Source organism: Desmodus rotundus, chromosome 3 (genome assembly GCF_022682495.2).
Source record: "Desmodus rotundus isolate HL8 chromosome 3, HLdesRot8A.1, whole genome shotgun sequence".
Taxonomy (NCBI): domain Eukaryota; kingdom Metazoa; phylum Chordata; class Mammalia; order Chiroptera; family Phyllostomidae; genus Desmodus; species Desmodus rotundus.
The window spans coordinates 89,904,833-89,931,355 of NC_071389.1; the positions used below are offsets into that span (position 1 = coordinate 89,904,833).

General features: G+C 42.0%; 1 protein-coding gene and 1 pseudogene across 2 annotated transcripts; one reads left to right on the plus strand and one right to left on the minus strand.

Annotated features, from left to right (window-relative positions):
- Window positions 1-903: 903 nt before the first annotated feature.
- NQO2 (N-ribosyldihydronicotinamide:quinone dehydrogenase 2) lies at window positions 904-26,523 on the minus strand. Of its 2 annotated transcripts, XM_053921060.2 has the most exons (8): window positions 26,302-26,523; window positions 20,484-20,624; window positions 18,775-18,939; window positions 6,029-6,159; window positions 3,921-4,034; window positions 3,034-3,135; window positions 2,184-2,260; window positions 904-1,178 (listed from the first exon to the last, which is right to left on the minus strand). In XM_053921060.2, the coding sequence occupies exons 2-8, from the start codon at window positions 20,488-20,490 to the stop codon at window positions 1,061-1,063; spliced, it is 714 nt and encodes a 237-aa protein (XP_053777035.1). In that variant the 5' UTR covers window positions 20,491-20,624; window positions 26,302-26,523; the 3' UTR covers window positions 904-1,060. The 2 variants fall into 2 exon arrangements, with proteins under 2 accessions (XP_053777035.1, XP_024408090.2); XM_024552322.4 differs by lacking the exon at window positions 2,184-2,260 and having other exon boundaries at window positions 26,302-26,520.
- Window positions 20,790-21,166, plus strand: LOC112297553 (large ribosomal subunit protein eL22 pseudogene; annotated as a pseudogene).

Sequence of the window (26,523 nt, forward strand, 5' to 3'; positions counted from 1 at the left end):
GGGTTTGAGCAAGTGATGAGGAATGCTCTGAGAGTGTGAAGATTCAGATGCAAAGAAGACGAATGTGAAAAAGTATTCGATGATACATCAGATGGAAAAGAGGAGGAGGAACATGCAGATGGGGAAGGGTTGATGATGCCTAGGAGGAGGAGGGGGATGACACAGGTGAAAAGTGTTGGAAGATGCGGATTCTAGCACGATGGTGTTTGATGAGAAGGATCCAGTGAGAAGTAGATGCCATGCCTGGTGTGAAGGGACCTGCAGTGGGTGAAGGGCCCCTGTTCACAAGTGGCGGCTTTGTCTTCAGTAGTGATGATGAGGAGGAGGAGGAGGAAGAGGAGATTTAATCTCTTAAACTTGTTTTTAGGGAGACACCTCCACCTACCTGCACCCACACTGTGGGGTAATTATTAGAAATGTTACATGAACACATGCATCATGATATTGTAGGACGACACTGGACTGCTGTTTGGAAATTTTCATTGTAATCAGCACTCAATGATTTTAAATATATTTTAAATGGCTGTTCATTTAAAACTCCATAGTCATAATGCAAGTTAAAAAAAATGATGTAAGAAATAAGTCCATAGCACTAAAATACTAGCAATGAAAAGATTAATCTTTCCTATGAAAAAAATAGAAACGAGATCAAGTTATGAAATAAAACAAAAACTAGCAAATGCAGCTTAATGTGAAGAGAAATATCTGAAAACAACATTATCCATGAAGACTGAGTATAGGGGAGATGGAAAGATATTAGAAAAGAAAAGAAAAGAAAGCCTGGGTGAATAATGACATTAGAATAGAATTCAATACAACCAGCCAAAAACTGCAATTTTGGGTCTGGCTGTATAAAACCCTGAGACACTCATTCATGCACATCATTAAATAGATCCAGCTAAGTTCATTGCAATCTAATTTTATTACAGCATCATCTTCTCTTCACATGTGTTCGCATCTCCTAGTGTGTTGCTCATGTGATGCGTAGATGACATAGAGCGTTATTGCCCAAAGTACCAAGAGGGCGTGCAGGGGATGGGCTCTTCCCTCCAGATGGTTTTCAGCCTCTGGGCCCAAGACGCCACCATCCCCTTTCTTTCTTCTTCTGATGCAAACTCAGGAGCAAAACTGATCTGAGGGGCAAGGACTTTAAATCCACAGAAGTGCAATGTACCATGCTACAGCCACAAAGGAAGAAAAGAATTAATTAGAAGATATACCTTTTACATATCATTCAGTTAAATAATTTAAGGGAGACATTAATGAAACAAAACGTCAAAAACACCTGAACAAATTTAATGCTACTGGGTAACCGAAAACAACCTAATACCCCATAACCTTAGGACCTGTACCAGGGAGGTGAACTCTGAGCAACTGAAAGTTCCAAATTCTATTGTGAAAATTGAGATTAATCTGTCATCTTTGCTACTGATTCAGACACTAAACTTCATGATTTTGAATGATTAGGCAAATTATGATATATTCATATGATGGATTATTCTAGAATGAGATTATTCTAGTTATAATGTGGCACATGGAACGTTAAGATATATGTTAAATGAAAACAATAAGGAGTTTGAAGCAACATTTATGGTATACCATTTAAGTAAAAAAATAATAATAAACCTAATAATAAAAAGTATATATGTAAGAATATATATGAGCCACAAGGAAATCCATAATATTATTAAAAGTGATTATTTTTGAGGTGAAATTAAGAGGACTTTCTCTTTTTATATTTTATAGCCTCACTTTTTTCTATAATATATACTTTTATAAACTGAAAAAATATAAAAATTTCTAAAAAACAGGAAGAATTTAAGCTTGGCTAATGGCACATAAGAGACCAGTTGGCCTATGGAGAAAAAAGTTCAGGCGTGTAAAAAATTACCATTTCCTTCAGCACAGCATCACTAAATGGAATCACTGTGTCATTTTTTTCAAAGAAGACCACTTCCCTCCTCTCCCCCTCGAAATATCACTCACTTCTCTCTGCATTCCTTCCCTGAAAAGCTACACCCTTGTCCAGGCCTGCCCCATCAGGGTGGTGGGAGGTCAAGGGGCCCACACATCAGTCACATTTTAAAAGCAAGATCACAGCCCTGGCTGGTGTAGTCCAGTGGATTGAGCACAAGCCTGTAAACTAACAGGTTGCTGGTTTGATTCTCAGTCAGGGCACATACCTGGGTGTGCGCCAGGTCCCCAGTGGTGGGGGTGTGAGAGGCAACCACACACTGATGTTTCTCTCCCTCTCTTCTCTCTTTTTAAAAATAAATAGTCTTAAAAAAAATGAAAGGGAGCTCACAAACATAAATATGTCATCATTCCCTCCCTGCATAACAACTTGGAAGAACCGTTCCAATTTAGGTCTCTGGGTCTCCGAGGAATTTACTGCCATCTGGTGGCCTGACCAGAGCTCCCTTTCTCCTCCACCAAGCCTGCTCAACATGCCTTGCCCACTGCTTGTTGCTCCTTTGCAGACAGCCATCCTTGGCTGCCTCTTGCGCCCAGCGCCCAGCAGTGCGCATGTAGGCAGCAGGCATTCACCTGGGAGAGTGGGCTCTGAGCCCCGAGTCCTGGGGACCTGGAGTGGGGGGGCTTTGGGGAGGAGGCACAGCCCCTGGCTCTGTGAACCTCACCTGTACAGCAGGTGAGGCTGTCCCGAATGTCAGGCTCCGGCACCTCTAGCCAGGGCTTGAGCGTGGCCTGTGAAGGACACTACAGCTCTGTGGCCCTCAGTGCCTCCGCAGAGCCACATGGGACGATCCTGTTTACCATGGAGTTGATTCAGCTAACTAGGTTTGGCTTAGCTTCCCCCCAAACAAAATTGAAGCATATCATTATAATACATGTTCGTCCCTATTGGCCAACCTTTGCATTGACACTAAGTAAAAAATTAAAAAGAGTAAAATGTTATAATTTCCTGTATCCAGGTAGAGTCAAAATGGTCTGGGTTTCAGGCTTTAGGCGCATCTCATTTTGTACAGAGGAAAGCTGCAGGGGAGGGAGAGATGGGTGAGGTGCAGAGACTACCTGGATGGGCCACAGGAAGTATTTAAAATCTCCACTGACTCCACTTTTTGTGTACATCTCGGCTGTGCCCCCCGTGGTTATCGAAAGGAGGGCCAATTTATCCTGCAGTGGAGAAAGCAAATGTATTTATGTGAACTCCAGAGGAGGAGAAAAGTAAATGCTACTGTGATTCTGGCACAAGAATTACAATGACTGGGAACAATCAGAGGGAATAGACTGAGCCACTACCCAGCTCTGCCCTGCCCCTACTTCTAGCAGACAGCAGGCTTCAGTGCTGTGGGGTGAGAAGTGGCTGAGGCCCAGGCACAACCTGGGCAGCTGGGAGGACGGAATGAGGTGGCAGGCGGTGCCCGTGCATGGCCCCACTCAGTAAATGGTAGCATTACTTGTAGTCCAAGCTGGATCTTTGTGACTCAGTGTTTTCTTTATATGCACTATTTTCTGAGGCTTTTAGAATTTTAGAAATCATGTATTTTAGTAAGAAATTCACAGCTACCATGTATTAGGTATCTACCAGGTTCCATGTGAAGCTCTGAGATGTGAACTGGGTGGGGCCAGGACTAGGCTCCATCCGGGGGCAGGGCAGACAACCCTCTCAGAGCCAGGGCTGACCACGCTATGGCCCAGTCCACCCTCCTGACACCAGCCCCAGCCCTTAGCCATGCACCAGAGAGTTGTGGGTGTGTCTGTATCCCTCACTCAACAGACAAATCTCCAAGACTTCAGGAACAGTTGGTTTTCACCCATGGGCGGCACACAGGGCTTTCTTTTGCACATAGTTGGTGTTCAATCAGTACTTGTTTTTGGAAAAGCAAACTAGAAGTATAACTTGAGATGCACCTCATCCCTCCCTCAGTGTATAGTGATCCTTATCCCAGAGCACGTACCTTGAGAAAACCAGAATCATAGAATCCTGGGAGGTCAAAGGCAAACCCCTGGCACAGCACTCTGTCCATCCAGCCCTTCAGGATGGCCGGCACACTGAACCAGTACAGCGGGAACTGGGGACAACACCAAGGACAAACAAATGCTGCGGTTGTCTCAGGTTTCGTAGTTTAGTCTCTCTGGTGACTCAAAAGGAATCCTGCTGTCCTCTTCCAGGGTGACTGAGCAGACAAGCATAACCCATGGGGCAGCACAAGTGAGGATATTTCTTCCCTTTCCTTTTGAGGCATGCAGTGTGGATGTGTGCTGGTGGGGTGGGGCGGGGCGGAGTTGACAGGGTTGTTAGTGGTGGCTCTGCATTCCTCACTGACAGGCCCCGAATGCTGGTCCCTGAATAGATGGGAAGGCCCTGGGAAGCTCTGCTAGACACTGGCTCTGTGGCAGCCATCTCTGTGACTGATGCAATAGAGAGAATGAGAGGAAGGGTGTAGAAAAAGAGTGTGCCCCTTTGTGTGCCTGGGGATGAGCTGCTGGCATCTGGGAGTCAGACCGAGTTAGGTTCTGAGAGGCTTCAAATTTTGACACAAACTAAAGCCTTACCCTCAGATTCCACACACCAGAAGTAAGATCTCCCTGAAGTTCTCTCAGTTCCCCTGGGAGTCCTAACACTATATCCCACACTGTCATCAATGAAAAGAGATGGACACAGACAACAGCCTGTTACTAAAGGCTTCATGTGCTTTCACTAAAAATCTAACTTAGGACTTGGCATTGAAATCCGAGCTTCACAACCTACTGCTTTGAGACACTGGCAGGTTATGTAAGCACTCTGTGCCTCCTTTTCCTAATTTGCAAATAGAGCTACTCCTAGTTCCTAGCTCACAGCACTGCAGTGAGGACCCAGAGCAGACTGACTGCTCAGTGAGGAGTGAGCTATGGTGACAGTGGCAGTGGTACTGAATGAAAGAAATAAACTAGCAATAGAGACCTTCTCGGCAAAGTGTCAGAAAGAGGGGAGGTGAGTGGGAGAAGAGATGTGACATGGGGTAGGATTTTTAAAAAAACCCATTATTAAAAGAACAGGCCTTAGCTTGCTTTGGCTACCCAGTTACATGTGTGATCAGCTGACCCCAGCGAGACAGGAAAAAGAGCTAGAGGCTGCCAGTGGTTCTGAGCCCAGTGCTGATCACCCCATTGTCCTGGTGCCGGAAAAGGGTGGTCTTGTTTTCCTGGCCACCCCCAGCACTCGGTCAGGGTTGAAAACAGACAATCTGGACCAATCAGTTCCATCTGGGAGATTCTGGATCTAGAGACTCCAGTCCTTGGTGTGAAGTGAGAGGACAAGCCAGCAGGCAGAGAAAAGCAGATGAGACTCAGGGAAAGAAAGTGTGGAGGAGTCCAAGCCTCTGTTCCCACTCTCCCCTGCCAGTCTGGCCTTGGTTCCAGGAGACCCAAGTGACCCGGGCCCTTAGAATAAATTCCTCTTTTTTTTCCAGTTTGACTGATTTCCATCAACCCAATGACTCCCAAAAAGCATGCGTTTATTTTGCTGCCAGGCTTAGGGTCACATCCATGACTACAAGCCTGTGGCAGGGAGCGGCCATGATGAGTTAGAGTCCTTAGCAGCAGTGTCCTGGGCCAGTTCTTTCTGTAGTGAATCACATGACCTTGGAACAATTTGCGAATGAACACAGAGATTGTGGGCAGGTGAGGCAACCAGTGAGACGCAGGAAACTAAAGATTTTCCTCTTAATGATCAGGATATTTAAGGCACAGGCTGCACTTGACCTGGTATAGGCAAATTTGGTTTTCATGCAGCCCCTGCCTGTCTGGGGTTTGGGGGGCGGGGGAATGAGGCAACATGATATGCATGATTCAGTCATTTCTTGGACCAATGAACTAAAAGCAAAATACTTCCTATGTACTTGGGGGTCAGGATTTTGAGTAAGTGATATTGGCTGCATGGATCTTATTATCCTCAAAGACAGGAATGAGTGCGCAAATCTGCTAAAAGCATCAATCCACTTCTCGAGCATGAAATTAAATATTTGGAAAGAGTTTGTACATAGAATGAATCTAATTCATTTATAATGATTAGAGGGAAACAAACCTGAAATATCACTAGATCAGCTTCCTGAACCTTTTTCTGCTCATCAATTATGTCACTGGTAAGAGATCTCTTCTTGTAGGCTTCATACGCTTCCACCCCGTAACTGAAGAACTCGGGATTAGAAAGAGCACCTGCAGAGGAAGACGCCAAATGTCTTCAGTCTCAGAGGAGTTCCCACGGCCCATCCAGGCCGATCCCACTAGAGTCATTTACCCTGCACTCCCCAAAGCAAGTCGCCAGACATTCCCGAGATCCACCCAGGTGGTCAGGCTATGGAAATAAACAGAAAGGAAGCTACTGTCCTTACCTTCAAGGGACTCAAGTCCAGTAGAAGTAGATAAATAACTAAAAAATTATTAACATCCAAAACAGGATTGGTCAGCTAGCTCAGTCTAATGCGTGTGGTCTAACTCGGGAGTGGGTTTTAAGTACAGGGGTGGCTTAGAAAGGCAGCACCCCGCTCTGTTTGGGTGGCTTAGCAAACACATCCTTGGGGATAAGCTTTGTGAACTGGGTTTTGAAGATAGAGCAGGAGTTCACCAGGCAGCCTGGAACACTAGAGGAAAGTGGAAGGACGTTCTGGGCAATGTGTCCAACAACCTGGCCAGCCCAGAAAAGGGCCATCAGGAGCACATCTAAGGAGCTGGGGTGGAAAGGGGACCAGGGGGGATGCATGTGAATTGACTGCCTTATGCTCTTGTGAGCCGTGCTAAGCGGATTAAACTTTTACTGTACATGGGGAGCCATATGGTTTAAGAGAGAAAAAATAGATTCTCTGATTTGGGTTTAGAAAAGCTTATTCTAGCAGCAGTGATTCAAGAGCAGGCCTGGGGCAAGGGGTGAAGTCAGGTGGTAGCAGTGGGTCGGAGGAGGCTTTTCAGACTAGAATTTACAGTACTACTCTATAGCAACTACAGTGAAAGATAAGTTATCTTGATCTATACCTTTAATTGGCTCTTGTCAACCAAATGATTCATCAGGAGGCATTAACCAGTATTAATAATAGGTTACCATTTATTGAGCTCATCCATATCAGGTGCTGTGTTCTACACACTTTATCTTATCTATCTTAACAACAACTGATGAGATGGGTGTAATTCCCGATCTACCAAAGAGGAAACTGAAATTTAAGAGAGGCCAGTGACTAATTCAATGCCACAGGGCCTTAAAGTGTCAGCAAAGGTGGGTGGATAGAGGCACAGGTGTGAACCACTCCACACTTGGGGTCTGGGGAGGAGAAGGCAAACTCCAGGCTACTTGGAGAAGAACCAAAAGGAGAACTGGACCCATAGGTCTTCGATAGATTCAAAGTTTTAAAACATTTCAGTGTTCCTTGCTTCCTTTTTTGACCTACCTCTATTTCATTTTCATTCAAAAAACACATGCTGAATGCTTCTATACATGAGGTTCAGTATTGACGGAAACCCTAAGAGGCTAACTGCTGTAGGCAAGAGGCTGTGCTCTCAAAGGGAGGTTACCGGGGTAGAGTTTGGCCACCCACAGTATGTGGACCTATAGCAGACATTGGAGGTGGTTTTATAATCAAACAGACATGAGATAGATTAGCAAGAGGAAACAACCAAATTTAATACACACGTACACATGGAAACCCCACAACATGAGAGTCAGAGATCCCCACGCATACGTATGAGAAGTTCAGAGACAGAAAGTGTGTAAGACACTCTCAGCTAGGAATGTCTTCGGGGCTTCAAAGGGTCATTGCAGCAGGATAGCAGAAGCAGATGTTTAGTAAATAGAAGTTGTCCTGCCCTGTAGATAGGTCAAAAGGAGTTATCTCTAATCTCCAACTATGGGCAAGGCCCCTAATTCAAGTTCTTCCAGGTAGTTAAAGGAGAGGCAGAATTTTCTCTTGAGCCCATACCCAAAGTTGCCTTTATCTCAAAACAATCCACATACCACAGAGACACATTTGAGGTGACTCATTCTGAACCCCCACAATAGTAAAAAGAGGCAATAAAATGAGCAAGAGCCAAATATATTCTAGATAAATTTAAGAAGTAAATATTGAAGGAAAGCAGAGTTTGTCCCCCCAGAAATGTCTCTTTGGGGAGATGGATTATTTTAGGCTGGTTAATTTTAAGAGACAGCAGACATGAGAAAAGCTCTGAAAACCAAGTAAAAGTTACCTTTTATAATAAAAAAGGGGCTCTGTAATAAATCTACCAAAGTAACCTCACAGGGTGATTTGATCATGAATTCCTAACTGGGCAGGTCATGATGGGTAGTCACAACCTCAAGCCTATAAACTTCTCTAGTAAAAGGTTATCTTTGCCTTAAGCAAGTCCTATCCATTGTCCTTGGCATCTAGTTTAAACATGTAAGAATAAATACACAATTTTTAATAAATAAATTCCATTTTTCTGGGGGGCGGGGAGTTCCCCCCTCATAAAAGAAACTGAGAAACTGTCATTCTCAGGAGTATCTGAGATCTCACTTCCTGGCAATGTTGTCAGTTTTGACTCAAACAAACTTAAAACAATTCTCTACAGGTTGAGACATTCTTACAGCGACAGTATCAGGACACAACATTTGTAAGGGAAATCTCCATCTGTAAGGGTTGTTTCCCTCATTGTATCAGCGTAGGAAGTTATCTCTGGAGAAGGCTTATACTTAAATCTACACAATCCTACCCTGGTTTACTGTGCTTTTCCTGGTAACCTCCCATAACAATATCAAAGGAAAGGCATCCAACTATCTCAAGAAAATAATAACTTTGTAAGTGTGGAGAGGTCTTTCTAAGTAAGAAGGAAATCCAGAGCCATGAAAGAAAGACAGGCACATGGCCTGAAATAAAAGTTGGAAACAACATAAATATAAGTCAACAGAGGTGAGTTATAATACATACCATGGAATGCTACATAATCTTTACAAAGACTTCTGAAAGTTTCTAAGACAATGGCTCTGTTTATATCTGTAGCTATAGAATTCTAAATCCTACACACAGATATAAACTTTTGTTGATATTTACAGTAAGATCTACGACGATCCATACAAGAAAGTCAGGCTCATTTGTCTCTGGAGTCAGTGTAGGGCAGGCAGCGTGCGGGGGGCTTGCACTTTTCATCTCCTCTTCATCTTGTTCACTTATATTTTAAAATTTTTTTTACAATAAGCTCTTACTTTATTCACTTAAAGACCAGCGAATCATTAATGAAATATCCTCTATTTTCCCGGTCCCTCCTGTTCTGTTGCTTGTGAAAATAGTTAATTGATTTATTAAAAAAAAAAAAAAGAGTGGAAGAGACAAGGATGACAACTATTACAATCAGTACTAAATATTAAATCTGGGGATCTTGTTAACACAATTACAAACAAAAGAAAATTAAAGGTATTAAATACTGGAAAAGTAGATATGAAATGATCATGATTTGCAAATTATGTGATTGTACATTGGGAAAGGCCCAGGGCATCAGCTAACAACGACCACAAATAGTAAGAAAATGAGCAGTGGCTGGGTCCAACCACACACGTAGATGCAGAGGCACACACAGAGAGAAACAAAACCCATTTAATAAGAATTAGGCAAGATGTGTATGAAGAAAATTATACATAGACCTGGATGGTTGTTGTAAAGAAGACATGAGCAAATAAAAAGCCATACCATTCTCCTGGATAGAAGGAATCAGCATCATAGAATTTCATCTGTAAATTTATTGGGATCTAAATAAAAATATCATCCAGTTGCTTTTTGAATCTGGACAGCCAATTCAAAAGATTTTATGGAAAAGTAAAGTAAACATAGTTACACTAAATAGAAAACAAGGAAAATGAGGTCAACCTAACTCTATCAGATATTAAATTATATTATTTGCTAAAATAAATAAAACCATGTGCAGGGTACCCCCCAAATAGCAAAGCATATTCCCTATAGCCCATGGTTGGGGGATGGGAAAAAGGGATAATATGGTGGTTAAAATAGTTTTCATAACAATGGCAAGTTGATAACTAGTTGATAACTGTCCTGCTGCCCAGGGCAAAGGTGTATTCAATGCCTCATGACGTGGCCAGGGGAGGTGTCCCACCCTGGATGTCTGTGTGTCACAGGAGATGCTTGCCCTGACTAAAGATGGCAGCCAAAAGAAGGAAAAATATGGGGAACTGGCAAAAGTAGCACATTATAGGAGAGGCTGAATATGAGGTCACATAGCAAGCTCCTGGTCAGCATTTAAAAATAAGGGGGGACTGTGAAAGGTAGGTAGCAGCAATGAGGGCTAAAGGAGAGGAAGGGTAGCAGCAACACAGTTTGAAAGGGTGTAGAAGGGCTGCCCTGTCAGCCATGAGGTCAGTAGTGAGTAGCAGCCATAAGGAAGGAGCTATGAAGTACAGAGATTCCACCATGCTGTCTGTGGTGAGAGAGGAGTCTTCTGTTTCTCTGAGAATTCGCCATGAGGGCTGAACAAGTAGAGAGGGAGCCATGAAGAAGGAGCCATGGAGTAAGGGGATTCGGCCATGAGGTCTGAGTCTGGGCACTCAGCTATGCAGTTGGTAGTCAGGTTTCTGCCATGTGACCTGGTCTAGTAAGGAAGGAGGCATGCAACCTGTAGTGAGGAAGAAGCTGGAGTAAGAGAGGACACCCGCTGGGAAGCGTGCCAGAAGACACTGGCAAAACTGATGGAGCTGTGAATTGTGGGGACCTGCGTAACCAAGCACAGATTTGTGGGAGATCTCTGGAATGCTAAACTGTGATTGACTTCTCTGCAGGACATACAAAGAGGCCACTCTCTTGGGATGTGTGCCTTCCTGGACTCCACCATGATCCAGTGTAGCATGGAACATGGTTTCCTAGACTACCACGTGGAGGCTGAGGACAACCCCAGATCCTGAAGAAGAGAGCTGCTGTGAGAGGATGGCGATTCTGAAACCTATGGGGTATCTTCCAGAGGAAATGGAGACGTGTTTGTGCAGCCGGCTTAAGAACAGGTAAGGATATGGGGAACTTTGGGGCATGCTTTTGGCTTATAGCCTGGTGGGGAGCAAGAGAAGTGCTGGGTGTTGCAGGAGAACAGGGCTCTGAGCAGGAGTACTCCCAGTGCCACCCCCTGCCCAAGGCTGGAATCCTATAAATAAAAACCTGTTAAAAATGCCTTTAAAATGTCATGTTTTAGACTTCTGGCCAAGATAGAGGCATAGGTAGATACACTGTGCCTCTTCGCAAAACCAAAAGATGGACAGCAACAAATTTAAAAACAAAAAAGAACCAGAATTGCCAGAAAATGGAACTACATGAAAGTCAGACAACCAAGGAGTTAAAGAAGAAACATTCATCCAGACCCGTAGAAGGAGCAGAGACATGCAGCCAGGGTAGAGAGGACTTGTAGCAAGGTGGCAGCTGGAGGACCAGGGAGGGCAAGGCAGCGCCTGGCAGACCATGAGGATGAGGTGGTACCTGGAGGAGCACATGGTCCCACATTTGGATTCGGATAAACCAGGAGGAAAAACAGGGGAGCGAGAGAGACCACACAACCCAGGGTTCCAGTGCAGGGAAATAAAGCCTCAAAACCTCTAACTGAAAAAACGTGTGGGGGTTTTGATAGCAGGAAAAACTCCCAGCCTCACAAGAGAGTTTTTTGGAGACACCCACAGCATCCTAGAACATAAACAAACCCACCTACCTGGGAATCAGCACCAGAAAGGCCCAATTTGCTTGTGGGTAGCAGAAGTGACTGAAAGCCAGTTGAGAGTTGAGCAAGTGGCATTGTTCCCTCTTGGACTCCCCCCCTCCACCCCGCCCACATACAGCGCCACAACACAGTGAGCTGGGATGCCCCACCCTGGTGAATGCCTAAGGCTCTGCCCCTTACTTTGAAACTGGTGAACCAAGAAAAAAAATGTGGTCCAAATGAAAAAACAGATCAAAGCTCCAGAAAAAATACAGCTAAGAGATGAAGAGATAGCCAACCTATCAGATGCACAATTCAAAACACTGGTAATCAAGATGGTAACAGAAATGGTTGAGTATAGTTGCAAAATTGAAGAAAAAGTGAAGGCTTTGAAAAGTGAAATAAAGGAAAATATGCAGGGAGCCAACAGTGATGGGAAGGAAACCAGGACTTAAATCAATGGTTTGGACAAGAAGGAAGAAATAGACATTCAACTGGGACAGAATGAAGAAACAAGAATTCAAAAAAATAAGGAGAGGCTTAGGAACCTTTAGGACAACTTTAAACGTTCCAACATCTGAATCATAGGGGTGCCAGAAGGAGAAAACGAAGAGCAAGAAACTGAAAACTTGTTTGAGAAAATAACAAAGGAGAACTTCCCCAATCTGGCAAAGGAAATAGACTTCCAAGAAGTCCAGGAAGTTCAGAGTCCCAAAAAACTTGGACCCAAGGAAGCATACACCAAGGCACATAATTACATTATCCAAGATTAAAGATAAGAAGAAAATCTTAAAGGCAGCAAAAGAAGAGAGTTACCTGCAAAGAATTCCCATAAGACCACCAGCTGATTTCTCAAAAGAAACCTTACAGGCAAGAAGGGGCTGGAAAGAAGTATTCAAAGTCATGAAAGGCAAGGACCTACATCCAAGATTGCTCTATCCAGCAAAGCTATCACTTAGAATGGAAGGGCAGATAAAGTGCTTCCCCAATAAGGTCAAGTTAAAGGAGTTCATCATCACCAAGCTTTATTATATGAAATGTTAAAGGGAGTTACCTAAGAAAAAGAAGATAAAAAATATAAACAGTAAAAATGACAGCAAACTCACAGTTATTAACAACCACACATAAAACAAAAACAAAAGCAAACTAAGCAAACAACTAGAACAGGAAAAGAACCACAGAAATGGAGATCACATGGAGGGTTATCAATAGGGGAGTGGGAGGAGGAGAGAGTGGGGAAAGGTACAGAGAATAAGTAGCATAAATGATAGGTGGAAAATAGACAGGGGGAGGGTAAGAATAGTGTAGGAAATGTAAATGCCAAAGAACTTATAAGTATATGACACATGGACATGAATTATAGGGGGGGAATGTGGGAGGGAGGGGGTGGGCAGAATGGAGTTGAGTGAAGGGGGGGAAATGGGACAACTGTAATAGCGTAATCAATAAATATATTTTTTTAAAAAAAGAATTCCAGTATGGATGGACCTGGAGAACATTATGCTAAGTGAAATAAGCCAATCAGAGAAAGACAAATACCATATGATTTCACTCATATGTGGAATCTAATGAACAAACTGAACTAACAAGCAAAATAGAGACAGACTCATAGATAGAGAGCAGGATGGCAGGTAAAAGGAAGGAGGATAGTGGGTAGAGGGATTGAGCAAAAAGGGAGAAAAATTCCAATATCTAATTAAAGCTGCTAAAAACTTAATATGGAAAGCAACTGTGTATACAAGAAAAGCAGTTTGTATTTTGGCTTTAAAAAAGGCAAGAGATGTGTTTTCATTATGGAAAATAAAAGTAATTTTATTCTGGTTGTTTCAGAATGGGTAAGAGAACAAGAGATGAACTAAAATGGACGCAGAAAGTTGTAGAAAGTTTATGAAAAAGAAATCTTGAGAAAGGAATTTTTATATATGATTGAGCTAAATAAGATTGAATAAATTCATTAAAAGAGTTTTTAAAATAAACTTTATATCAGTAGTACACTAAAACTTAATATTCTCTTATATGCTAAAAAGAAGTTTTATTGGACTATTGGTTTGCTCCTCAAAAGATACTGTGAAAAGTATTCTGCTGAGAAAGCAAAGATTCTGTGTTTTATCAAAATAATATTGTGTTTTATGTTGTCTTAATGAGGTCTTTCATTACTTAAGAAAACTGAATCTACTCAATGGTAAGAGGTACCCTTCCATATTTGAAAAGCCTTAGCCGACTTTCATGCAATGGCCACAGCAAATCTATAAAGATTGTGGCACATGTAGATGAAGTCCATTCTGCTTCTGCAAAAATGGCTCATGATTGCCAGACTTTTGCCATCTTGATATCCTTGTAACATGGCAAGAGGCTGCTCCTGAGAAATTAAGAGTCAGAGAAATTAAGGTGGGTAAACAATGGCTACAAATTAAATAAATAGTTGGGGCTATGGGAAATCCAAGACTGCCCCTTGGTTATTCTTGCTCCTTGGCAAACCCTTTTTTGTTTTTTGCATTCCCTCCTCCACCATAGTACATTTATTCAACTGTCATTTAGTTTTGGTTATCAGTATGCTCTTGTTGTTGTATGTATGTTTTCCATATTGACTGAAGCCTGCCCCCGCTGCAAGGCTGATGCTCTCACAGTGGCACAGAAACTGTTCATTTGTGTTTCCCATGTGGTACACTTTCCATAGTCTCTAGTGATCAAGGCACCCACTTCACTGAGCAAGTCATAGGAGCCTTGATAGAAAGCCTTGCAAACTTCCTGGAATTATCACTGACTCTATCACCCTCAATCATCAGGCAAGGTCAAGAGAATGAATGGAAAACAGAATTCAAGCAGGATAAGTCTTAATTACAAAGGACTGAATGAACTAATGAGGATGATTAAAACTTTTATGACATTTTGTTTGAAATATTGCTGGTCCAGTCTACGGCCCTACCACCCTGGACGCACCCGACCTTGTCTAAAATATTGCTGGTCCTTTAATATTTTTAATGGATTTAATAAAACAATTTTTCTCTTAAGCTACCTGTGACTTAGAACAATGTGGTAAGTGACAACTTTGTAAGCAGAATTGAAACATTTATCTTTTTCTCACTGCTTGAACCCTGCAGAATTCAGAAGCTCTCGTGAGAATTCTTTTCATGGCAATACTGTCATTTGGACGAGTTCAATAAGAACCCTTCCTTGTAACAGTACGCATTTGGAAACTGGTTATACTACCGAGGCTTTGACTGGGATGTCTTAAATGAGAAGACACGCACAGACCTAGAAATGACCAAAGCTTTAACAAACTAAGACTGACTTACAGAAAACAATAAAATCCTTAGAAATACTGGCCTGGCACCTTGTTTACAGGTTCCCCGGAAACCTTTCCAGATGAGTAAGGAAGGTCACTTCCTGACAGATGCAGGAAATTCACTATATTTTGGGGACCTCAAGAAGAGGGGAACTCACCCAAACATATAGGTATTGCTGGCAAAGTATGATGCCAAGTTCTTACCCCTTTGCCTCCCTAGCTTTGAGAGGCCTTTAAAAGTTCAATCTGAAGATTCCTTATGAAAAACTCCAGCGAAAAAGATTTAAAAGAGCTTTATATGGTTAATTACATTAATGTTGCACCTATGTAAATAACAGGGAAGTGTATTGAAACTAGACCTATTTTGCAAACAAATTAGTCTTAATTTGACTATTTTTGGTAAAAATGGTGGTGACTTTAGAAAAAAATTATGTTTCAGTAATACACCTTTGTGGATGTTAGAGTTCAGTGTTATTCATTGTCTTTTGAGGTTTTGTTTCTACTCATAAACCACTCAATCTAGAAGTCTTCTTGAATATCTGGCTATCACTCTCTAAACCAATGATTTGATTTTTCTCCCATCCTTTGATTTAGAATCACTGAGAAATAAAACTGCCCTTTTCATAAAGCCAAGCAAGGTAAAAATCGGACAACTTGATATAAGCTTCAGAGAAATTACCACAACAGCTCCTAAGTGGACAATCTTTGTGCCTGCTGCAGAGAGATCACCAGAGACGTTCCAACCGAAAATCAGGAGAATCTGTCAGACTTTCATTGCCTGACTTCACTCCATCTGAAGATGCTTTGAACCAGGTATCTAGGCATCTTCTCAACTAACTGTCTTCAGAACTTAGACACTGGAATTACAGTCTGCTCTGATCATTAACCATTGTTTTTCTTTTGTTTCTATAGAGGTATCTCTTAATAAATTCCTGATTGCAGAGACCAAAGGCCTAACTTTGGGAACCACCTGCATCACCGATGCCTGAAATCAGACATAACTGTTTAAATAAACTAAACTTTTCTCAAGACTGAGATTGGTTTAATCAGATCTGGAACAATCTATCAACCCAACTTCTGAAATGTGAAACTTCTCAGGAAGTTACAAAGGCAAGAGTGAGAGGGGTTCAGAACAGGCCTCTGGAAGACACGTGCCCTTTGGCATGTGAATTATTTTAAGCTGAAGGCAGCTTAAACCCTGCTGGCTCACTAGAAACTTTTCCTCTTCTGTAAAGACTTTAAATTAGGGACCTTGCCAATAATAAATGTTATTGGCTGAAATAACTTCTTATGACCCACCTATATGGTAGGGTTAACTTCTAATTACTGAACATCTGCTCTTTTTATCTTCCTCTGAATGACCTTCCTCCCCTGTGAAGCCCCAGGTAAACTTACCTCATCCTTAGCTCAGAATGCCATACATACCTCATTTTCCCTTTCCGTCTCTGAACTTCTCATGTATGTGGGGTCTCTGACTCTCTCATGTACGTGGGGCTCCAATACATACATAATTAAATTTGGTTATTTTCTCTTTTTAAAAAAATGTATTGATATTTAGAGAGAGAGAGAGGGAAATATAAAGTGAGAAAACAGAGATTTGTTGTTCCTCTTATTTATGCATTCATTGCTTGCTTCTTGTATGTGTCCTGACTGGGGATCAAACCCACAACACCTTGGTGTATCAGGATGATGCTCTATCCAACTGAGCTAGCTGGCCAGGGCTGGTTATTTTCTCTTGTTGATGTGCCTTATGTCTATTTGATTATTAGACCAGCCAGAAGAACCTAGAAGAACAGAGGAAAATTTCTTCCTCCCCCACAATAGTAAAGCTCAATTATAATGAGAAAAATGTAAATTAGAACTATACCAGGAGACCATTTTTTCACTTGTAAGATTGGCAATTATCAAAAACTGGTAATATTGTTGGTGGTGACAGTGAGTAAATGAGCAGCTGCAAACATTGCTGGTAGGAGTGTAAACTGGTACAACATTTATGGAAAGCGATTTGATATTACCTGTGAAAATTAAAAATATACATTCCCTCTTCCAGCCATTTCACTTCTAGATATACGAGCATATGTAGGAAAACACATATAGACATGATTATTCAGTGCAGCACTGTTTATAACAGCAAAAGATGGAAAAAAAACCTAATGTGCCCTTCAGTAGGGACTACTTAATACAGGCCCTAAAGTAGGAGCTCCCTCATATAATGCAATAGTTTGCAGCAGCAAAAAAAAAAAAAAAGAAAGCAATGTGCAAAACAACATGCACAATATACTACCATTATTTTTAAAGTGTACGGAAAATGGAGAATATACCTGTAACTGCTTTATACAGCACAGACTATATCTGAAAGGATATCGAGAAAACGGGTAACACACTACCTCAAAGGCAGTGAAACGGAGTGTCCGAGGGATGGGAAACAAACTGGCACCGTGGAATTCTTGACTTGAGAATTGTACATTATGTGCAATAACTACTGTTTTTTTTCCCCCAAAACTTATTTTAATTAAAAAAAATAGAAAGTGCCTTGAGTAGTGTGGCTCAGTGGATTGAGCTATGGCCTGCAAACCAAAGGGTTGCCAGTTCAATTTCCAGTCTAGGGCACAGGCCTGGGCTGTGGGCCAGGTCCCCAGTAGGGGGTGTGTGAGAGGAAAGATGCATTGATGTTTCTCTCCCTCTCTTTCTCCCTCCCTTCCTCTCTCTAAAAATAAATATAATCTTTAAAAAAATAGAAAGCAAGAAAAGGAATAATCTGACTTAAAAACGGGCAGAGGACTTGAATAGACTTTTTTATAAAGAAGACATACAAATAACCAACAGATGCATGAAAAGTCCCTCAACTTCACTAGCTATTAGGGAAATGCAAATTAACACTACAATGAGATATCACTTAACACCTGTTAGAATGGCTATTCTAAAAAAGACAAGAAACAACAAATGTTGGTGAGACTGTGGAGAAAAGGGAACCCTTGTATACTGTTGGCTGGGTATGCAGACTGGTGCAGCCACTATGGAGTATGGAGTATGCAGCCTCCAGTATGGAGGTTCCTCATAAAATTATAACTAAAACTACCTTACGTCCCAGATAGTTCACTTCTGGGTATTTATCTGAAGAAAACAAAACTACTAATTTAAAAAAATATAGGCATTCCCATATTCACTACAGCATTGTTTACAATAGCCAAGGCATGGATAAAGAAAATGTGGTATATATACAATGGAATACTGTTATTCAGCCACACACACAAAAATAAAATAAAAAAACCTTGCCATTTGCAACAACGTGAATGGACCTGGAGGGTATTATGCTAAGTGAAATAAGTCAGACAAAAAAGGATAAATATTGTATCATCTCACTTATACATGGAATTTAAAAAACAAAAAAAGAACAAACAAAATCCCCCAAACCAAACAAAAGTAACTGAATTCACGGGTATAGAGAACAGATTGGTGGTTGGCTGAGGCAGGGGTTGGGAAGCAGGCAATACAGGTGACAGGGTCAAAAGGTACAAATTTCCAGTTATAAAATGAATAAGTCATAAAAATGTTATATGTAGCGTGGTGACTACAGTAAATAAGCCTGTATTGTATATTTGAAAGTAGCTAGGAGAGTGAATCTTAAAAGCTCTCATCAGGATGGAGAAAAAATTTATAACTGTGAGATGATGAGTGTTAACTGGATTTATTGTGGTTGTCATTTTGCAATATATACATATATTGAATCTTTACGTTGTAAACCAGAAACTAATGTTATATAAGTTATACCTCCATAAAAAATGTACACACAAACAAGGAAGTTTTTAAAAGCACAGAGCTAGTGACCCATAACTTACCAGTGACATCTTTCCTTGTGGCTCTTGGCTCAAAGTCCATGGCATAGAGATCAGAAACAGCGACCGTGCAGCCCTGCTCGTTCAGTTCGTCCACAGCCACTTTCTTCAGGGATCCGTTCAAGGACCTGGGTTCCTGGTGTGCATAGACGATGAGCACTTTTTTACCTAAATCCAGAGAGGAAATCATTTCTCTGAAAGAGCAATTCACCTCTGTCAAAATTTTATAAGGACTGAGACAAAAATGAAATATGTAGGAGTGCTACAGCAACTGAAGCTAAGAAATACCAACCTTTTTAGCGAGTTTTTAATCCAGTCATATCATAGCTCATCATTGCTTGGGTTTACTGATATACAGATATACAATGGGTCAAATTATGATTCCTCAAAAATCATACAATCAAGTTCTTTAAAAGCCCAATCAATCTATTTTGGTTTGCCTTTATGAGAAGTTATAGCCCTGTTTCTGAACATCAAAATAAAAAAGTACCGTAACTAATCTTTTGTGCTAACCCTACATTGGCAGGCACCAGCTACTGACACAGTTCTGCTTCCCTTCCTTCAGCCCCATCGAAATTTCACACTTAAATGTGATATCAAAATTGGACTCTTAGTACTACTACAGGGAAGGCAGGCCCATGAGGGACCCTGCTTTTGGTGGTGATAATGACAAGAAGTCTAAAAAGAGTTAGGTCTTACAGGTCCTGATGTGTCATTATTACCAACAGCTTCTGAAGTAGTATTTCCCTTGTTCACGTGAGATTATGTACTGATTTTTTGGGGGGAGGCAGCTCTGGTGACTTGCTTAAATCTTCCCAGGTGATGTCTAAGGCCAAAATGTTTAACCTTTTGATTTAAAATTTTCAGTTTAGGTTTTTAAGGAGAAAATACAAAGTCTAAAGCAAACAATTTTGGGGCATTCAACTGAATATGAAGGTTGAATTCCATGAGTTAGATTAATGATTAACATTTTTTATTTTAATTTCTCATACTCATTTTTTAATGAATGGACTCTGCTTGGGGGCTCAATAGGAAAATGGAGACAATGAAATATGTACATCCATAATTCTCAACTAGGGGCAGTGTTGCCTCCCAGGAGATATTTCACAATACCTGGAGATGCTTTCAGTCTTCACAACTCGGGGAGCTACTGGCATCTGGTAGATAGAGCCCCACAGATGCTGCCAAACATGCAACAATGCACGAAGCAAAGGCTTATCTGGCCCAAAATATCATTAGTGCTGAAGTGGAGAAACCCTAACGTATAATATCACATTCAGAGTGAATTTTTATCTTCTGAAATGAAAGGATTTTCATGTTATATTGTTGAGAGAAAAAAAAGATGTCGCAGAATGGGGTGTTTGTCATGAGCAGGGACACAAGTTGAGATGGGGAGTCATACTGAATTTCTAACCATGGTTACTCCTAGGCCTCACTCACTCAAGTATTTATTGAGTATCTGCTATTCCCTGCGATCACTCCAGAGATGGGATAAGCATGGCCCTTACTTTTGAGGAACTTATATTTTGGTAGGATTTAAATAGACAATAAAACAAGTAAGAAAATACAAAATAAGGTAATTTAAAGCAGTGATCCACATTATAAACAAGTTTTATATACTTCAGTGTTGTTTGGATTTTTAAAACAACATATTCAATTTTTAATTAAAATTTTAATTTAAAAAGTTTAACTCCCCCATAGCTAATAGTCACCTGCCATATTCTAGGATGATGAATTTTTTTTCTCTGACAGGTCAAAAGGAAGTTTTGCTATTGATCCGGGGCACAGAGGGATTCAGTGTAGCGGGCCCCAGGCTTTCAGATGTGGTTGCTTTCCTCAGTGACCTCAGCAATCTAGAAGAGAAAAACAAACACTTGAAGGAGGTGGGGAGACAAGGTGGTGAGGCTGATGTACTGGCTCTAAGCCTCACCACCGCTTTGTGGAGGACATGCAAACGTATCAGGAAAAAGGATTTTCAAGAGAGGCAAGGAACCACCCTGTCTGCCTCCACCACTACCATGGTACCTGTGAAAAAGCTTGTGGCAAAGGCGGGCAAAAATAAGAAGGCAGTTCTGAAGCTTACCCTTGACTGCACCCACCCAGTAGAAAAGAGAGCCATGGATGCTGCCAATCTTGAAGAGTTTCTTCAAGAGAGAATCAAAGTGATTGGAAAAGATGGGAATCTTAGTGGAGGGGTATAACCATTGAAAAAAAGAAAGAGCAAGATCACTGTAACTTCTGAGGTGTTTTCTCCCAAAATGTATTTGAAGTATCTCACCAAAAAATATTTGAAGAATAAACTCCATGATTGGTTGCATGTAGTTGCTAATAGCAAAGAAAGTTACAAGTTGTATTCCACATTAACCAAGATGAAGAGGAGGAAGATGAAGATTAAAACTCATTTATCTGGCACATTTTCTATGAGTTCTTGAATAAAACTCGGGAATCAAAAAAAAAGAGGGAAGGAACTCTGGAGATTTAGGCCTCAAAGGGCAGGTCATACAGGGTGCCAAAACCAGTATTTTTTTTTTTGAGAGGACTCAGAACCTTCTGTGAAGGCAGCCATAGAGGAAAGGTCCTGGGAAATGAGACATCTGATAGGAAGCAGCATCATGCCTGTCTGTTCTTCCTCCCTCTCCCACATCTTCCTTCCACATAATCAATGTAGCTGAATAAAGGGCAGGGGTATTGGTAAGAAATTTGATAGCTGCCATGACTACCATGGCCTACAAAGTACAACAAGAATGTCTGAGAGGAGCAAGAGAGATAGTACATGCACATGGCGGCTGGCACATAATAAGGCTCTGAAAAAATGTTAGCTCTCCCTTGATTTCCTCACAGGCATGAGGGAGGCCTGAATCCTCACTAACTGGTTTCATTCTGGGGAAGACAGGAACCTCCAACAAACCTGCTCCCGCTGCCAAACAACCAGCTCAGAGCCTGTGACTCAAGGCCAGGGTGGAGATGCTGCCAATGACAATTTCAATATGAGTGCATCTTTACAGGATAACAACAATGACGACAAAACAGAGACAGGAATCGGGCTTATCCATTGCCACACTGGAATCTGGAGCAGGGCTTCAATCACCCTTCCAGGGTGCTGGATACTGGCCAGGAGATAAGAAGCTAGGATATGCAGAATATTGCCAGGAAGTAAAGGTAGGGTACAGGGGAATGTGCTCCTTGTCCTGGAGACAGAAATAAAAAGAGACTTAAATAATTGGGGCTGAAGCTGTGCTGGAGGAAGGCAGGGCACTTGAAGTGGAGATGGAGCAAACAGCTCTGACCATTCAGAAGATAGGAACTTCAATGCTCTACTGTCCCAAAGGTGATTTCAAGTCCTTTCCCATTCCCTTAAATTGACTATTAAACAGTTAGGAGCCTGCTTCTTTGGCTACCCAACATCCCCTCCTGTTCTCCTGTTCTTTAACAATCCCTGAATTTATTCAGGTGTCAATGTGCCCAACTACACTATATTTCCCAGTCTCTCTTGCACTTAGGTGTGGCCACTGAGGTGGACATATCCTTAAAGGAGCTGACTCTGTTGGGGGGGGTGGTGTTCAGGAGAGGGAGGTTCCAGTTTGGCCCCTTGCGGTTAGCCTTCTTCTGAGTTCGACTGTGGAATGATAGTGAGGGCTCAGTGAGTCACCTCGTTATCCTGAGGGTAGAGGCTATGGATTAAGGATGATAGAGCAGAAACATGAAAGGGACCTCGATTCCTCCTAACTTTCTTAGAGCTGTGAGATGGTTCTGGATTGCCAGCCTCCAGACTTCTCTACATGAGATCAAATTCTAAATTGTGTTTAAGCCATTGGAGTTGACTGTTACTAGTAGTGAGCAGGACACAATTCCTAACTGATCTACTCATTCATTCAGCTGGATCCCTGCCTTGGAGGATTCACCCATCCTCTGGTCAGGTACTGTACTAGGTGCTGAGGTTACTGTGGTGAAACAAAGAGGCAAGATGGAATTTTATTCTGGGGTTGTGGGGGGGAGGAGGCAGATAAAACAGGCAGGCAGAGCAACAACAGACTTCTAAATAGTGATAAGTACTAATAATAATGCTGATAGTGACAGTGATAAGAAAATAAAATACTTAAGCAGATAAAATGGCAGGAGTGTACTTGATATTTTGCAATAGAGTGGCCCAGCAAGATAGCTCTGAGCATGAATGAATGATGATATGGACCAAGGCATGCAAAAATCTGGGTGCATAGCAAGCAGAAGGCATAAGGTAAGAGCTAACATGGAGTATTCTAAAACCTGTTTGGCCTATGGTTAAAAAAAGAGTTATGGTGGGCAATGCAGTCAGAGGTGGGTGGGTTGCAGTACAGGGATGAGGATGTTCTTCTAAGCATAACAAGACAGCCAAAGGAGCATCTTAAATAGGAATGTGATATGTACTGATTTTTTTTTAAGGTTATCAGACTTCCAGCCAAGATGGAAGTATAGGAAGATACACTTTGCCTCCTCCTACAACCAAAAGAAGGACAATAACAAACTTTAAAACAAAACATAACCAGAACTGCCAGAAACTCTAACTGTATGGAAGTCGGACAACCAAGGAGTTAAAGAAGAAACATTCATTCAGACTGATAGGAGGGGCGGAGACAGGCAGCCGGGGTAGAGAGGACTCATGGCAAGGCGGCTGCTGGAGGACCTGGCAGAGCAGTGGCTGGTGGAGTGGGTGGTCCCACATTTGCATGAGGATGGCCCAGGAGGAAAAACAGGGGAGCGAAACAGACTGCATAATCCAGGGTTCCAGCACAGGGACATAAAGCTTCAAAACCTCTGATAGAGAAAACTTGTGGGGGTTTCAGCAGCAGGAGAAACTCCCCACCTCACAGGAGAGTTGATTGGAGAGACCCACAGGGTCCTAGAATGTACACAAACCCACTTTCTAGTGGGAATCAGGACCAGAAAGACCCAATTTGCTTGTGGGTAACAGAAGAAGTGACTGAAAGCCAGCTGAGAGCTGAGCAAGTGGCACTGTTCCCTCTTGGACCCTTCCCCCACATACAGCATCACAACACAGCTATGTGGGTTGCCCCACCCCAGTGAACACCTAAGGCTCCACCCCTTACTATGAAACAGGCATGCCAAGACAAAAAAAAAAAAAGGCCCAAATGAAAGAACAGTTCAAAGCTCCAGAAAAAATACAACTAAGTGACAGACAGCCAACCTATCAGATGTACAGTTCAAAAGACTGGTTATCAGGATGCTCCAGAAACTCACTGGGTACTTAAACAGCATTAAAAAAAAAACAAAAAATAAAAAAAACAGGCATCAATGAAGGTTGCATTATGTGAAATAAAGAAAAATCTACAGGGAACCAACAGTGACGGGAAGGAAACCTGGACTCAAATCAATGGTATGGACCAGAAGGAAGAAAGAAACATTCAACCATAACAGAATGAAGAAACAAGAATTCAAAAAAAATGAGGAGGCTTAGGAACCTCCAGGACATCTTTAAATGTTCCAACATCTGAATCATAGGGGTGCCAGAAGAAGAAGAGGAAGAACGAGAAATTGAAAACTTATTTGAAAAAATAATGAAGGAGAACTTCCCCAATTTGGAAAAGGAAATAGACTTCTAGGAGGTTCAGGAAGCTCAAGAGAGTTCCAAAGAAGCTGGACCCAAGGAAGCACACACCAAGGCACATCATAATTACATTAGCCAAGATTAAAGATAAGGAGTGAATTTTAAAAGCAGTAAGAGAAAAGGAGACAGTTACCTACAAAGGAGTGCCCATAAGACTGTCAGCTGATTTCTCAAAAGAAACCTTGCAGGCAAGAAGGGGCTGGCAAGAAGTATTCAAAGTTATAAAAGGCAAGGCCCTACATCCAAAGTTCCTCTACTCAGCAAAGCTATCATTTAGAATGGAAGAGCAGATACAGCGCTTCCCAGATAAGGTCAAGTTCAAGGAGTTCATCATCACCAACCCAATATTATATGAAATGTTAAAGGGACCTAAGAAAAAGAAGATCAAAACTATGAACAGTAAAATGACAACAAACTTACAACTATTAACTGAACCTTAAAAAAGAACAAAACAAAAACAAACTAAACAAACAACTAGAACAGGTATAGAATCACAGAAATGATCACATGGAGGGTTATCGGTGGGGAGGGGAAGGGGGAACAATGGGGGAAAAGGTAGAGGGAATAAGAAGCATAAATGGTAGGTACAAAATAGACAGGGGGAGGTTAAGAATAGTATAGGAAATGGAGAAGCCAAAGAACTTGTTTGTATGACCCATGGACATGAACTAAGGTGGGGGAATGATGGTGGGAGGAGGGGTACAGGCCAGAGGGGAATAAAGGGTAAAAAATGGGATAACTGTAATAGTATAATCAATAAACTATATTTAAAAATAAAAAATAAAAGGTTATTAGTGTCACTTCAGACTCATATAACACCTTATCCTGAGATCCCCAGGATGAGCAGGACATGTATGCTTCTGTATCCTCACCATTCCCTACTCTTTTGCTTGTCCCAGTTTACATATTCACATCACATGCCTGGGCACTTGAGGCACTTGAGTTTGTGATTCCCCATCTTGTACAATTCTCCCAGTTGTACAGAGCAAGAAACCAAAGCTCAATAAGTAAGCTACTTATCTAAAAATAAAATACTCAAGCCAGGCTTTTGACTTGCTGTCACGTGCTCTTCAATTCCCATTCAGTCACCTTCCTTAGTGCCCCACTCCACAGTAATCTTTTCTTCTTTGTTAGGAATTATGCACTTACCCAGGTCAATAGGAACAAAGAACCATTCAGTTATTAAAAAATATGTGTGTATATATATGTATACATATATCAAATGGGCTGATACTATTGATGTAGGTTATTTCTTCTTAGAATTCAGATGCTGTTTTGTGTTTTCACTTTGCCTCTTTTACACATGGATAGGCTCTGTGCCTGTCACTCTGTGCAGGTAACATTTCACTGTGTACATACACCAGTGTCTGTATGCCCATTTGTGACCATTCCTCTATTCCTGGGCACTTCAGTTATTTCCTCCTCCGCCCAACTATAAAAAGCACTGCTGGAAGCATGTATTATTTAATACACCCCCTTTTCTTCATGTACTTTTGGCTGATATTTTCAGGGAAATTAAAAGCTAAAGACGCTGATTTTTTAAGGTTCTGTTAAGAGACTGCCACAATATACTTGACATAGGCTGACTGTGGGGAGCTGGCGTAATTTGGTACCCCTTTTACAAACTAATCTTGGGAAGCCCTATTTCATCTTTTGCAACAGGGTTGAGAGCAGATTAAATGAGAGCCTATTAAACACTTGCAACCAGGCCTAACATGCGGGAAGGTTTAAGAGTGAAGTAAAATGCTAATTTCGAAATGGTCGATGGGCCACAGTAGCAGAAACCACGGACACCACGTGTTTCCACTCTGGCTGGGAAGTGAAATCCGCAGAAACCTCTCCCGCCCTGAAATCCCCGCCCAGAGAGAGCAGCGTTCTGGGACCTGTGCCCCCAAGCCCGCGGGTGCCCGGCAAGTGGAGGCACTCACCCTCCCGCAGGCGGACACCCTGGAAGGAAGAGGCAGGACTCGGACCCACGCCTCCGAAAGCGAAGCTCTGGACGCCCGCTCCAGGGTCCTGCGGCGGACTCGCAGACGCCCGGCGGCGGGCGAACTGCCCCGCTGCGGGACCCAGGGTTGGGATGGACTTCGGCTGCCCACAGGGCTGGCCCCGGGCGCCCGTTTCCAGGGCCTCCCCAGGCTCCTCTCTGG

What these genes read in the sequence shown, in the direction of transcription:
- NQO2 (XM_053921060.2), bottom strand. An exon ending in CTGATCTAGTGATATTTCAG is followed by an intron (nt 4,035 to 6,028) that starts GTTTGTTTCCCT and finishes TGTTGTCCCCAG; the next exon opens with TTCCCGCTGTACTGGTTCAG. An exon ending in GGGACCTGGCGCACACCCAG is followed by an intron (nt 1,179 to 2,183) that starts GTATGTGCCCTG and finishes TTGTGGCTGTAG; the next exon opens with CATGGTACATTGCACTTCTG.